At 40.5% G+C, this 15,156-nt stretch overlaps 2 protein-coding genes across 8 annotated transcripts in view; both read left to right on the top strand.

Moving 5' to 3' along the window:
* LOC101274335 (S-adenosyl-L-methionine-dependent tRNA 4-demethylwyosine synthase TYW1) overlaps nt 1-15,156 on the top strand; it is a 451,923-nt gene that overhangs the window by 85,545 nt on the left and 351,222 nt on the right. The gene's annotated exons all lie outside the window — the stretch shown is intronic.
* Nucleotides 1-15,156, top strand: part of RABGEF1 (RAB guanine nucleotide exchange factor 1) — an 87,691-nt gene that overhangs the window by 37,568 nt on the left and 34,967 nt on the right. For all 7 annotated transcript variants that reach the window (XM_033426279.2, XM_033426276.2, XM_033426273.2 and 4 more), the window contains one exon: nt 14,562-14,747. In XM_033426279.2, coding sequence (XP_033282170.1) covers nt 14,562-14,747 — 186 coding nt within the window. The remainder of the gene's footprint in view (nt 1-14,561; nt 14,748-15,156) is intronic.

The following is a 15,156-nucleotide window of genomic DNA, read 5'->3' on the forward strand; positions in this document are numbered from 1 at the left end:
TGCTCTCTGAAGGCTGTAGGGAAGATGATTGCTGGCAGTCCTTGGAGTTCTTGGCTTGTAGCTTCATCCTTCCAATCTCTGCTTCTGTGGCCACACGGCCTCTATGTGTGTCTCTGGGTCTCTCAGGGCCTTCTTATGAGGATACTAGTCATTCAATTTAGGGCGCACCTTAATCCAGTATGACTTCATTTTAACTAATTACATCTGCAAAGACCTTATTTCCACATCAGGTCACATCTACAATATTGGGGTCCAACCTATCTTTTGGGGGGACACAATTCAACCTAAAACAGATGGGATGGTTTTAGTAGCTTTTGAAAGTTTCTGCAGATGGGATGGTTTTAGTAGCTTTTGAAAGTTTTTGCCGTTTAATTTAATTTTTTGTTATGCACAGGCACTTCTCAAAAACTTAGAATATAATACAAATATTTATTTGATTGAACCCTCTAACAAGTCTGAATAAATACATTTCTGTCCAGGCAATTGCTTTTTATATTTCTCTTATCTCATAGATATGTGTACGTCTAGCCCAGCCACAGCAACTGGCTAAGGTTGAAATGGCTGCAGCAAAGCTAAAACTAAGCTGTAAGTTTGCAGAAACAAAACCAAAAACCTTTGATCATTGAAACCGCCTTATATATTGCAGTTTGCTGTTACTTTAAGTTAAGAGACATAATTTTTGGTCAGTTACTTATTGAATAAATAGACCAGTTGAGGAATTGGCTGTTTCTCCGGAAGAGAGAGGGTAGAGCATGGTAGAAATAGACTCGAGCAGCCAGGTTGTTTTGCATGTAATTTTGAGTTATTTGCCTGGGGAATGGCATGCTCCGATTGGAGTCATAATTTCACTTTGATGAAGAGGGTGTGACATAATACAATAGAAGGTTGTTGTCTAGAATTCATTCCTTAAGAATGCTGCTCTGCTGGCTCTGCTCATTCCAGCAGCAGAAACTCTACATTATATTCCATGGGTTTGATTATCATTTGGAATTATTTGGGCAGGCTAGTGTTTGGATACTTTGTATTGTTATATTTAACATTGGAACTCTGCCACTGATTATCTGTGTGACATTCACATTCATTTTGGAGGCAATGTATTTAACGCTATGAAAGTCAGTGAAACCTGGATACAGTCTTTGATTAAAACTATAGTGTCGGGGCTTCCCTGGTGGCGCAGTGGTTGAGAGTCCGCCTGCCGATGCAGGGGACACGGGTTCGTGCCCCAGTCTGGGAAGATCCCACATGCCGCGGAGCGGCTGGACCCGTGAGCCATGGCCGCTGAGCCTGAGCGTCCGGAGCCTGTGCTTCACAACGGGAGAGGCCACAACAGTGAGAGGCCTGCGTACCGCAAAAAAAACAAAACAAAAAAAACAAAACTATAGTATCTTAACATACACAGCCAAAGGCTAAAAGATAACATAAAAAGAGCACCTATAAAAAGAAAAAAGATGTCATAGAAAAGTGAGCAAAGAGCAGGAACAGTTTAATTCTCCAAAGAAAATATGCTAATGGCCAATAAATATCTATAAAGATGGTCAATTTAAGGACATGGGTATTAAAACAAGAAATGCTTCTTTTTTTGCCTTTCAGATTGGCAAAAATTAAAGACTAATAATGCAGTTTTTATGAGTTTGTGGGAAAGTGGATCACTGTAGGTGGGAATGTAAATAGGTATAACCTTTTTGTGAGGCCAATTTGGTGATATAAATCAGAGTTCACAAGGCACAAACCCTCTGACATTCTATGTCTGTTCCTAGGAAGCTATTTCCGTTTTGTGAATGGTCGGCTCATATCCTTATACTGCATACCAGAGTTTTACAAATCTTATTAGTGTAATTTCTAAATATGGTAAAACACTCTCGTCCTGTTTACTTAAAATATTCTGCCTAGTCTCTTATTTGCCTTTCTATTTTGGTTCTAAGTGGGGCCTTTTAAAAACTAGGTAGAAGTTTCAATGTACTTATTCAAATCAGTTTCCTTTCTGATTTCTCCTGCAGCCTGTGAGCGTAGATAGCCCTCACCTCTTTAGAAGTTTCATAAATACTTAATTTTAGTCCTTTCTATTTTTTCATTAGTCTTTTAAAAACTTTAACTCTTTAAGATTCCTGTTTAAGGTTCCTGTAATTAATTTGGGGGGTACCAGATTGCTGACCAGTTATCCCTGCATTGTTTATTGAAAATTCTTCCCTTCTCCTCCTTCCTCTAATAATAAATTATTTTATGTATTAGCAATTCATTTCGGGGTTAATCCATTCTGAAGTGATTTGCCAGTTCTTTTGCTAAGTTCACACTATTTTAACTAGTTTGTAGAAAATTAAAGTTCAGTAAATTAAGAGTTTTTTTTTTTTTTGCGGTACGTGGGCCTCTCACCGTTGTGGCCTCTCCCATTGTGGAGCACAGGCTCTGGACGCGCAGGCCCAGTGGCCATGGCTCACAGGCCCAGCCGCTCCGCGACACGCAGGATCCTCCTGGACTGGGGCACGAACCTGTGTCCCCTGCATCGGCAGGAGGACTCTCAACCACTGTGCCACGAGGGAAGCCCAATTTAGAGTATTTTTTAAAATTCTTGCCTGTTTATTATTGCTGATAAAATATGGAATAATTTTGTCAAGTTCCAAAAAAGTCTTTTGGAATTTTTTTTGTCATTTATAGTAAACTTAAAAATTTTGAAACATTTGCCATTTATAAAATATTTAACTTTCTCATACTGTGCCCTGGTATATGTTGTCAACTATTTAAGCCGTCTTTATATCTCAGTATTTTTATGTAGATGACATAATTTTCTTATTAAAATAGTACCTAGATGTTTTTACATTTCAATACTATTGGGAATGAGATCTCTATATTTCCTAACTTCTTATTGTCAGGCTATTGTAAGAATTTCATAGATTTCATGTACACATATTTAGCTTGTTTCATATAAACAAATTCTTTTATGAAATTCAGTAATTTTAAAATTAATTAATTCCTCAGTGTTCATAGTGCTTTAATTTCTTCTTTCAGGCCTTCTAGGTATATAGTCACATCTTCCATACTTGACAGTAAGCTCTATGAGGACTGAAACTTTATTATTACTTAAATTTGAATCCCAAGTGCCTGTCATGTAATGTAAATCAGTATATAAATATTTGTTGAATAAATGAATGAGATCATGATGAGTAGAGAAAGCACTATGAAAATATAGTGACTGCCTCTGGGTGATGTTTTCTTTATTTTCTACTTATGTCTCAGGTTTTTTAGAGTAACCATCTTTTACTTCTATAACTGGAAAAAAAACAAATTTAAGGGAAAAAGCTTAACTTTAAATTCTATTTCTTAACTGAGGTTCAAGGATAGTTTATCATTTTAGTAGAGTTGATTGGATGTTTTCTGTAAATCCCAGGTGTGTTGCCCAGAGGAATGATCTATGAGGACATTACATCAAACCTAAGAATAGGAAGCAGGACTCTTACAAGGAAGATAGTGGGAAGCTACTCAAATCTACAAAGTATTTTTTGTTTTTTGTTTTATGAAATGAACGTGGTTTGCATGCAGAGCCTTAAGGAAGAACATACACAGCTCTGTGGGCTTTGTGCTCCTCTGGCCCTTTTTAGGGTACCTAGCCCTGAGGCAGAAGTCACAGGAATCTCAGCTATCTCAGCAACAGAGATCATTTTTACTCTGTCCTCCCTAATGTGAGTGGGCCAATTGAATTATGCAATCTTTGTACCCAGGTTGCTCAGTAAAAGACTACTTACTGGAGTGCAGAGCTCAAATAGGAGCTGGGTGTGGCCCCTCTGACATCCCCCACTGGGTGCAGTAGTGATGGTAGTTGCCTCTGGATTGTGGCCAGTGATAGGTCTTTCTGCCTGGGAAAGACGGAATTGAGTCTCAGAATTGATTCCCCCATGTTTCTCCCTAACTGAGGAGGGTATGGTGTCTATATACTCTGATGTCTAATCTGGATGTGCTGACTGTACCTGCTTTGCCTCACCAAAACAGCTTCATCATCACTGCATAGCCTTTCAAATCAGGGCGTGTACTTTTTTTTTGGTTGCTCACTTTGTTTTCCATACTTAGGAACAGAAATGATCTGAGTGATATGTACAACTGTCTGATACATGTTAATTCAATCATAGGTGTTTTTATTTAATAAATTTTAAGTGGAATTTTTAAAAAACACTTTTAGTTTGAAATTACAGATTAATAGGAAGTTGCAAAGATAATACAGAAAGGTCCTGTGTACTCTTCACCTAGTTTGCCCAATGGCTATGTCTTATGTTAACTATAGTATAATGTCAAAACCAATAAGTTGACATCTCTACAATGTGTATTATAGTTCTGTGCCATTTTATCACATATGTAGATTCCTGTAGCCACCAACATAGTCAAGATACAGAACTATTGCCACTAAGATCTCCCTTATACCACCCCTTTATAATCACGTCCTGTTGGCAGACCCCAAGACTGCCCCCAGGTCTGGTAATTCGCTAGAAGGGCTCGCAGAACTCATGTACTCCTGGCTGTGTTTTATTACAGTGAAAGGATATTAAACAGGATCAGTGAAGGAAAACAGTGCATTGAGCAGAATTTGGAGGATACCAAGCATGAGTTTCCAAGAGTCTTCTCCCAGTGGAGTTGACAGGGTGCATTTAATCCCTCAGCAACAAACTCTAGCAACATGTGTGAAGTGTTTTCTGTTGGGGAAGTTCACTTAAGCCTAAGATTCCAGGGTTTTTATTGGAGGCTGGTCACATAGGCACAAGCACCCTCATGATTGACCCCCCCCCCCAAGAAGGAAAGCAGTATTCACCATACATCACACAGTCTGCACAAACTGTCTAGACAAGTTGGTACAGTGTGGATCAAGACTCCAAGCATACAAAACACCCTTATCAATTAGTACATAATGATACTCTTAAGACCTCAGTTCCCAGGAGCTGGCCAGGAGTCAGCCACAGAAGCAGGCCCTTCTGAAAACGAGAATGTGCACAATTTGAGCAACTCAGGCCTGCTTGGTTAACTCTTCCTGGATATGGAGAAACAATTCTGGGCCCACAGTGGAGGTGAGGGTTGGGCAGGTTGGGGTAGGTACTGCTTTAGATAGAGTGGCCAGGGAAGGCCTTTCTGAATGTACGACATGAAAGCCGAGACCTAAATGAGGAGAGAGAAATCAGCATATGAATAGCAAGGGTCCCAGCATTTAGGCATTAGAACACTTGTGCAAAGGCCCCCAAAAGAGAGAAATTGAAAGGAGGCCTATATTAGTTTTCTGTTGTTGCCATAACAAGTTACCACAAACTTATCAGCTTAAAACAACACCCAGAGTATTGTAAGTATTGTTAAGTCAGCACTCCTGGCCAGCTCAGCCAGGTACTCTGTTAAGGCTCTCAAGAGGTCCAAATTAAGATGTCATCCAATCTGGGCTCTTATCTGGAGGCTATGGGGAGAATCTGCTTCCAGACATACTTAAATGTTGGCAGAATTGAGTTTAATGAAGTTATGCAAGTGAGGTCTTCATTTCTTTGCTGGCTGTCAGCCAGGGGTCATTCTCAGCTTCTAGAAGCCACCCACATTTCTTACATTTCTCCACCTTCAAAGCCAGCAATGGTTCTTTGAATCTCTTTGACTTCCCATTCTGCCCTCCTCTTCTGCTTTATATTTTAAAAACAATTTTATTGAGGTATAATTCACATACCATAGAATTCACCCATTTAAAGGGCACAATTCAGGACTTCCCTGGTGGTGCAGTGGTTAAGAATCCACCTGCCAATACAGGGGACACAGGTTCGAGCCCTGGTCCGGGAAGATCCCACGTGCCACAGAGCAGCTAAACCCGTGCACCTGAACTACTGAGCCTGCGCTCTAGAGCCTGCGTGCCGCAACTACTGAGCCCATGTGCCACAACTACTGAAGCCCCCGTACCTAGAGCCTGTGCTCCACCACAAGAGAAGCCACCGCAATGAGAAGCCTGCACACCGCGGGGAAGAGTAGCCCCAGCTTGCTGCAACTAGAGAAAGCCCATGCACAGCAACAAAGACCCAATGCAGCCAAAAATATTTAAAAAAAAAATCATTTGAGGAACCATCAGATGGTTTCCAAAAGCATCTGCACCATTTTACATTCCCATCAGCAATGTATGAGTGCTTCAGTTTCTCCACATCTTTGTCAACACTTGTTATTATCTGACTTTTTTTTGGGCGGGCTGTGTTGGGTCTTCGTTGCTGCATGTGGGCTTTCTCTAGTGGTGAGCGGGGGCTACACTTTGTGGCAGTTGCACGGGCTTCTCACTGTAGTGGCTTGTCTTGTTGCGGAGCACGGGCTCTAGGCGCATGGGCTTCAGTAGTTGTGGCGCATGGGCTCAGTAGTTGTGGCTCGCGGGTTCTAGAGTGCAAGCTCAGTAGTTGTGGCACACAGGCTTAGTTGCTCCGTGGCATGTGGGATCTTCCCGGACCAGGGCTCGAACCTGTGTCCCCTGCATTGGCAGGCGGATTATTAACCACTGCACCACCAGGGAAGTCCTATCTGACTTTTTAATACTACCCATCCAACTGAATGTGAAGTGGTATCTCATTGTTGTTGTTGTTGCTTTTCTCTCATTGTGGTTTTGATTTTTATTTCCCTAATGACTAATGATGTCAAAAGTCATTTAACATGCTTATTGACCATTGGCATATCTTCCTTGGAGAAGTGTCTATTCAGATCTTTTACCCATTTTGGAAATTGGGTTGTTTATCTTTAAAAATATTGAGTTATAACAGTTCATTACACATTCTGTATATAAGGTCTTTATTAGATACATGATTTGCAAATATTTTCTCCCATTCTGTGGGTTGTCTTTTCACTTTCTTGATGGGGTCCTTGGAAGCACAAAAGTTTTTAATTCTGATGAAGTACAATTTATCTCTTTTCTTTTGTTGTTTATGCTTTTGGTGTCATATCTAAGAATCCTTTACCAAATCCAAGATCATGAAATTTTACCTGCTTTTTGGCCAAGAGTTTTTATAGTTTTAGCTTTTACATTTAGGTCTTTAATCCATTTTTAGTTAACTTTTATACGTGGTGTGAGACAAGGATTCGTCTGCATATGGTGATCCCATTGTCCCAGCACGATTTGTTGAGAAGACTCTTCCATTTGATAGTTGTGACTATAGATATGTGGGTTTATTTCTAGACTCACAGTTCTATTCCATTGCTCCACATGTCTGTCCTTGTGCCAGTTCCACACTGTTTTGATTATCGTAGGTTCGTAGTAAGTTTTGAAATTGGTAACTGTAAGTGCTCCTACATTCTTTTTCCAAGATTGTTTTGACTATTCTGGGCTCCTGTCCTCTTTTGCATTTAGGGTTCATGTGCTTATATTGGCCCCACCTGGAAAATCAGAATAATCTCTCTATTTTAAGGTCAACTGATTAGTAATCTTGTCTGGAAAGTCTTTTTTTGGCCATGTGAGATAACATAATCACAGGTGTAAAACAGAGTGAAGGTCATGGGGGCACAAAGCCTATGACGCTTAGATTTGTGAAAAGATGGGAGCAGAAGTTGGATAGAAGGGTATGAATGGAAGTTTCAGAAATATTAATTTGTCCAAAGTCACATTTCAGAGCTGGGATTTGAATGCAGATTTGACCGATCTCCATGTTCTCATGTGCACATCAAATTGGTCTTCATAGACACATAGCTATTATTTTTAAGTTTTCATCTTAACCTGTTGAGTTCTTAGTATATGCTAAGTAGTCCTCACAGCAATTCTATTATGTTTTTCTGGCTCTCACATAGTACCTGGGCAAGTCTCTGAGTGCAGGTAATAGGCTCTACTGGAGCTGGCATAAGAAAAAAACAGTCAGGGATCAAGGGGTGTGTTTCAAAATCTGAGGGTAGGCAAGCAGCTAAACCTTAGAAAAGGATTGGAACTGAGAAATGGAAACCCCTCAGGACCTAGAGAGTATTTTTCTTCTGCCACTTTTCTCTGCTTCTTGTTGTATATCTTGTTGTATACCAGTCTGTTGTATCTGCAGACTGGTTACTCAGACCACTTGTTGGAAGGTGGTCATGCCACAACTTCTCCGTCATTCAAGAAAACAGCCCAGACTTAGTCCCATTTCCAAAACTTCATTTTGGGTCAAGTGTCCACCTCTGGATCAATCAGCTGTGGCCCTGCAGTGGTAGGGGAGGGGGGACTGCACCATATACAAACATGGCAGCTGACCTTTGTAGATTTGGGGAACAGTTCCCTGAGGAAAGGGAAGTTGCTGACACATGTGTTAGGTAGACTCCCTAAAATGTGTTCATTTTAGTAACAGACCTGTGCTATAGTCTTTGTAGTATAAAAAATTTTAAACTTACTGAATTGGTATAAGGAAAAAACATATTTCTTTTTGCCTACTCCTCTTGGAATTGAAGAAAGGGACCACAGGATGTTTATGGTGAGATTAGCTCAGACGCTCAAAATAGTTTGATGGCACTCAGGACTTAGTACAAGTGTAGGCTCTTGTGATGTCCCTGCCACTTACTACCTTTTTGATTGAACAAATGATAATTTCTCAGTCTCAGTGTCTTTATCTATATTATAATAGGAGAAAGTAGACAGCCTTTAAAGTTTCTTAACTTATCATTTTAGACTCTGGCTATATTTTGTTATTCTTCCTTTCTACCTCAGCCTCATTTACTAAATGATAAGTGCGATAGATCTAAATCCTGTCCTTGGAGGGCTTTAATCTCATAGAGGCAGTGAAGAGTATTTGTAAACGTGCAGGTCTCCCTGCCATGTCTCATTAGTTAACTCTTACAGACCCTACTGCCAGAGTGTGTTGCCATCCCTCCCCTTTCCATTCCCACTGTATTACCTCTATTATTATAACCTCTTACTGTATTTGTCTCTTGATCACTATCCCTGTCTCCTGTTCTGCACTTTTCACCAATCCAAACTAGAAATTGCCTCTCAAATTAAAAAAAAAAAAATCATACAGTAAAGTTGAATTTTGGGGGAGTATACAGTTCTGTGAATTTAAAAACATGTATAGATTTCTGTAAACACCTCCATAATCAGAATACAGAACAGTTCTATCACCTCTAAAAAAGTTCCTTGTGCTATTCCTTTATAGACACCCTCCCTCCAACCCTAATTCCTAACAAACCCTGATTATACAGTATGTAAACTTTTTTCAAAAATATTTATTTTATTTACTTTATTTATTTATTTATTTTGGCTGTGCCGGGTCTTATTTGCAGTATGTGGGATCGTCGTTGCAGCGTGCGGGATCTTTAGTTGCGGCACGCGGGCTTCTTAGTTGCAGCATGCATGCGGGATCTAGTTCCCCGACCAGGGATTGAACCCGAGCCCCCTGCATTGGGATTGTGGAGTATTACCCACTGGACCACCAGGGAAGTCCCTACAGTATGTAAACTGTTAAAACTGGCTTCATTCACTCATCATAACGCCTTTGAGATTTCATCCAAGTTGTTGGGTATGTTTTTTTGTTGTTGTTGTTGTTTTTGCTGAGTAGCATTCCATTGCATGGATGTACCACACAGTTTGTTTATTCATTCATCTATTGAAGGATATTTTGGTTGTTTCCATTTTTTAATGATCGTAAATAATGTTACTAGAAACAGTTTTGTATAGATTTTTGAGTGAACATCAGTTTTATTTCTCTGGAGGAAATAACTGGGAATAGGATTGCTGGGTTTTATGGTAAGTGTATTTAACTTTTTATGAAACTACCAAATTGTTTTCCATGGTGGTTGTACTATTTGCATCCCACTAGGAGGGTTCTAGTTGCTCTGCATCCTTGCTACCACTTGGTATTGTTCTTAATTTTAGCCATTCTAATAGGTGTGTAGTGAAATCTCATGGTGGGTTTTTTTTTTTTTTTTTGCGGTACGCGGGCTGCTCACTGCTGTGGCCTCTCCCGTTGCGGAGCACAGGCTCCGGACGCGCAGGCTCAGCGGCCATGGCTCACGGGCCCAGCCGCTCCGCGGCATGTGGGATCTTCCCGGACCGGGGCACGAACCCGTGTCCCCTGCATCGGGAGACGGACTCTCAACCACTGCACCACCAGGGAAGCCCTCATGGTGGTTTTAATTTACACTTCTCTAACGGATGATGATGTTGAACAACTTTTCATGTGCTTATTTGCCATGTTGTCAAGAACTGTGACTGACATGGGTTTTTACCCTCTTAAACGTAACAAGTTAGCCTGCCAGTTTCATGGATGCTGGCAGAAGTCATGAGACTCTGGAGTCGGAGACAAAGGACTTTATTATTCATAGGACATCAATAAAACAAGCTTCATCTCACATGGGCTACCTTTGCCCCCAAGTCCCATGGGGCTGGTGTCACAGCTGAGGAACCTAAGCTTAAGGGACCCAAATCCTTTATAATGGGCAGCTAACAAACCCACCTGACTTTTGACCTGGAGGGAAACATTATATCTATTTTACTTGACAGTAAACAAACTTGCCCTTTCTCTGGAGGGAGACAGTGATCTGTTCCTCCTGAGAATGTTAGATATGCAAATATCCTTGAAGAGATAGTCTGTCACGAAGGCCTCTTGTACAGAAATGTGAGACACCCGTGGAGAATTGTCTCCCAATGTGTATATCTTCTTTGCATAAGTCTGTTCAAGTCTTTTGCCCATTTTTTTAATTGGGTGGTTTTTCTTTCTGTTGAGTTTTGAGAATTCTTTATATATTCTGGATGCAAGTCCTTTGTCAGATATATGATTTGCGAGTATTTTCTCCCAGTCTGTAGTTTGTGTTTTCATTTTCCACGTAGTGTCATTGGAGAAGCAAAAGTTTTTAGTTTTGCTGCCAAGTTTGGGCCGCAGGTTCCAACCCTACTTCTGTGAGCTGTGGTTCCCACGTTGGTTCATTTTTCAGAGGCTTTGCAGTGCTATTTTGATCTGTTTCCTGCGTGTGTCAGTCTGAAACCTGTGCAGTGGTCTCTATTAGTGTGAATTTTAGTCTCTGATCCTGAATAGCATCAGACCCATGCACACATTTTCAGCTTGCTTTCTTGAGTTCTCCTCATTGATTCCTCCTGTATTTTTAAAGTTCTCTTGGGGCTCATCTTCTCTCCTCTGGGTGGAAAGCTGTGGAATTAGTTACCCCACTCTGTCTTGTACTCCCATCACTGTCTAGGAGACTAGAGAGTGGGAAAAATGGATAGTTCCCCTTCCTCCGCGTTTAGCTCCTGCAGTCTCTCATTCCAGCCGCTTCTGTGAACACCATGTGATTGCTCATGGCTCAAGAGAAGGAGGAAAAAAAAAGACAAGAAAATGGAGGGATTTTCATATTTCCCTCTCAGTGTTAGGAGTTCTCTTTCTCATTCTTTGAGCCAGAGCTAGAGGAGCTCTCTCTGTGCCCTGGTGTCCATTTCTGGGTTGGCTTGGTGATACTGGAGGGGAAAAAAGGGTAAACTCACCGAGGATTCAGTGATATACTGAATTCTGGTCTTCTTCCTTAATTCTTCTCCTCCCTTTTGCCTTTGAAAATCCTCAAAAATAGTGCTTAGCGCGTGCCATCTAGGTTTTATAGCTGGACTACACCTGTGAAGTCTCTCTTCCCCACACCCTGCGGCTGCTCAGTCTGTCCTCATTTTTTTTTCTTATATTTATTTTTATCCTTGATTTCCTTCTCGGGGTCACCCATCTGCCTGCATCCCTTAATGTTTAGCCGAAGATTGTTGTTTGTTCAAAGACTGAATTTGTGCACAAACATCTCTAGCCAGTAAGGCTTCCAATGTCTGGCCAACAGAGACTGTGCATACACACAGGAGATGTGAGAGAGCCAGTTGGTGGCTTGAAGTCTGAATGCATTCCTTGGTTCACACTTTGATCCATCAGCAGAGAGGAAGTATTGTCTATCTTTATAGTTGATTTTGGTGGAGAGGATTTATTGTCCTCCTCACTTCATCATACTGGAAGACAGAACTCCACCTCTCAAGTTTTATGTCTTAAAATAGACACCTATCCTGATTTCCCCTTTTCACTGAAACAACAATGCTGTAACCCAGACTCTTGCCTGCAGTTTTAAAAAGGCATTATAATTGAACTTCACATGTAACTGCTTCTGTTTACCTCCTACTTATACCACATCATTCATGTCCTGCATTTGCTGTCCTGTCTCTGAGTGTTTTGCAAAAGATGTTCTTCCTGTCCGGAATGTCTTCCCTCTTTTGTGTCATCGCTCCAAGACCCTCTAAGCCTCAACTCAAGGCTCTTGAAGGTCTACATCCCCCACCCTTCACTCCTTGGCCCAGGTGGTCTCTCCATGCTCCCTAAGTCAGAATGACCTCACCTTCTCCCGCCACCCCTCGGTTTCATAGCACTTTTCTCTTTTTCTTCATTGTTCATGCTGCCTGTGTTTTTGTTTATGAATTTTCACATCTAATAAAATGGAGATAATATCTACCTTGGTTTTTGTGAGAAATAATTATCCTGGGTACCTGTCACAATATTAGGCATGTAGTGAGTGGTGGCAAACAGTAGGGCCTTGAATGCCATCTCAAGGAGTTTAGATTCTATTCTGATGCTTTAATTACACTTGTTTTCTTGGTGAATGTTAAATTATCTCATTTGGGACAAAGTATTCACTTTTATATCGTTGAAATGAAGTTGTGTTTTTGAGCCAAATGACATAATGTAGTAAGAACACAGAGTATTTCAAGAAGATTGTACTTTGTCCCTCAGGTTTAAAATGGTAGCAAATAAGGATCTATTAGTCCCCCTTTTTTTAATATTAAAATCTTTTTTTACTGTGGTAAAAAACACATAACATAAAATTTACCATCTTAACAATTTTTAAAGTGTACAGGGGCTTCCCTGGTGGTGCAGTGGTTGAGAATCTGCCTGCCAATGCAGGGGACTCGGGTTCGAGCCTTGGTCCGGGAAGATCCCACATGACACGGAGCAACTAAGCCCGTGTGCCACAACTACTGAGCCTGCACTCTAGAGCTCGCGAGCCACAGCTACTGAGCCCACGTGCCACAACTACTGAAGCCTGTGCGCCCTAGACCCCGTGCTCCATAACAAGAGAAGCCACCGCAGTGAGAAGCCCGCGTACCGCAACGAAGAGTAGCCCCCGCTCGCCACAACTAGAGAAAGCCTGTGTGCAGCAATGAAGACCCAATGCAGCCATAAATTAATTAATTAATTAATTAATTAAAAAATAAAAACGTGTACAGTAGTGTTAACTATGTGCACCTTGTACAACAGATCTCTAGAACTTTTTTGTCTGGCAAAACTGAAACCCTATACCCATTGAACAGCAACTCCTCTTTGCCCCCCTTCCCCCAGCCCCTGGCAACCATCATTCTACTTTCTGGTTCTGAGAGTGACTAATTTAGATACCTCATGTAGGTGGAATAATGTCTTTGATTTGCCTTTTTGTGATTGGCTACTTGACATAATGTTCTCAAGGTTCATCCATGTTGTAGCATGTGATAGGATTTCCTTCTTTTTAAAGGCTATATAATATTCCATTGTATATACCATGTTTTCTTCATCCATTCATCCTGTGTTTGTAGATTCATCCTTTGATGGATATTTAGATTGCTTGGCTGTTGTGAATAATGCTGTGAATGTTGTGAATAATGCTTGAATGTTGTGAATAACAACTCTTGGCTGTTGTGAATAATGCTCAGTGAACATGAGTGTGCAGGTATCTCTTCAAGATCCTGTTTTCAGTTCTTTTGGGTGTATACCCAGAAGTGAGATTGCTGGATCATATGATAATTCTATTTCTAATTTTTTGAGGAACCATCATACTGTTTTCCCCAGTGGCTGTACCATTTTACATTCCTACCAACTGTACACAAGGGTTCCAGTTTCTCCACATCCTTGCCAACACTTGTTATTTTTGTTCTTTTTGATGATAGTCATTCTATCAGGTGTGTGGTGATATCTCCTTGTGGTTTTGATTTGCATTTACCTGATGATTAGTGACATTGAGCATCTTTTCACATGTTGGCTCTTTGTACATCTTCTTTGGAGAATTGTCTGTTCATGGCCTTTGCTAATTTTTAATTGGATTTTTGTTGTTGTTGAGTTTTAGGAGTTCTTTACATATTCTGAATATTAACCTCTTATCAGATATATGGTTTGCAGATATTTTATCCCATTCTATAGGTTGCCTTTTCACTCTGTTGATTCCTTTCCTGTGTAGAAGTTTCTAAGTTTGATGTAGTCCCATTTGTGTATTTTTGCTCTTGATGCTTGTACTTTTGGTGTCATATCCAAGAAGTTGTCTCCAAATCTAACGTTGTGAAGTTTTTCCCCTATGTTTTCTTCTAGGAGTTTTATAGTTTCATGTCTTCTGTTTAGGTCTTTAATCCAGTATTAGTCCTTCGTAAAGTGTTCTTTATATTATTGGGCAGGAATAAGAAGTTTGTTCTTTAGTATGACAGTAATTTGTAATATTTAAACTTTCTTTTTCCCTCCTTCCCTCCCTCTCTCCTTTCTTCCATTATAGCTTGAAGATGATAGACTCATTCATTTTTTTTTCTTAATTGCTTTGCTGTGAGTAGAATGATAGTGAATTCATTTTCAACAAAACTTTCTTGTTTGCTCTTTGATTAACAGGAAGAAGATGAGTCTTAAGTCTGAGCGCCGAGGAATTCATGTGGATCAATCAGAGCTCCTGTGCAAGAAAGGATGTGGTTATTACGGCAACCCTGCTTGGCAGGGTTTCTGCTCCAAGTGCTGGAGGGAGGAGTACCACAAAGCCAGGCAGAAGCAGATTCAGGAGGATTGGGAACTAGCAGAGCGGTAAAAGGACTTAACTAGGGGTGGTTTAACAGTGATATAACTGGATACATAGCTCTGTCATTGTCAGAATACATTTTTTTCTTCTGTTTTGATCTGTCAGCAAGTCAGTTTAATATTAAGAGAAATGAATTTTTTCCCCTCATTCAGCGTTTAATGAGTAGCTTTCAGTGATTTCTTTATTTTGTCTTTGTCTTCACTTTTAATTGTTCTGTGTTTGGGATGCGTTAGTCTTAGTTCTCTAATAAAGACAGTAAGCTCCTTGGAGTGGAAGAATGGAGATAAACATATTTTGTGGTGAAGATTAAATGAGGTTATTGCACATGACTTTCATCAAGCATTATTTTCCTTGTTCTTTTAATATATCCAGCACGGCATCTGGCACAGTGATAAGCACATAATAATAGAAACC

This window comes from Orcinus orca, chromosome 16 (genome assembly GCF_937001465.1).
Source record: "Orcinus orca chromosome 16, mOrcOrc1.1, whole genome shotgun sequence".
In the NCBI taxonomy this organism is placed as follows: domain Eukaryota; kingdom Metazoa; phylum Chordata; class Mammalia; order Artiodactyla; family Delphinidae; genus Orcinus; species Orcinus orca.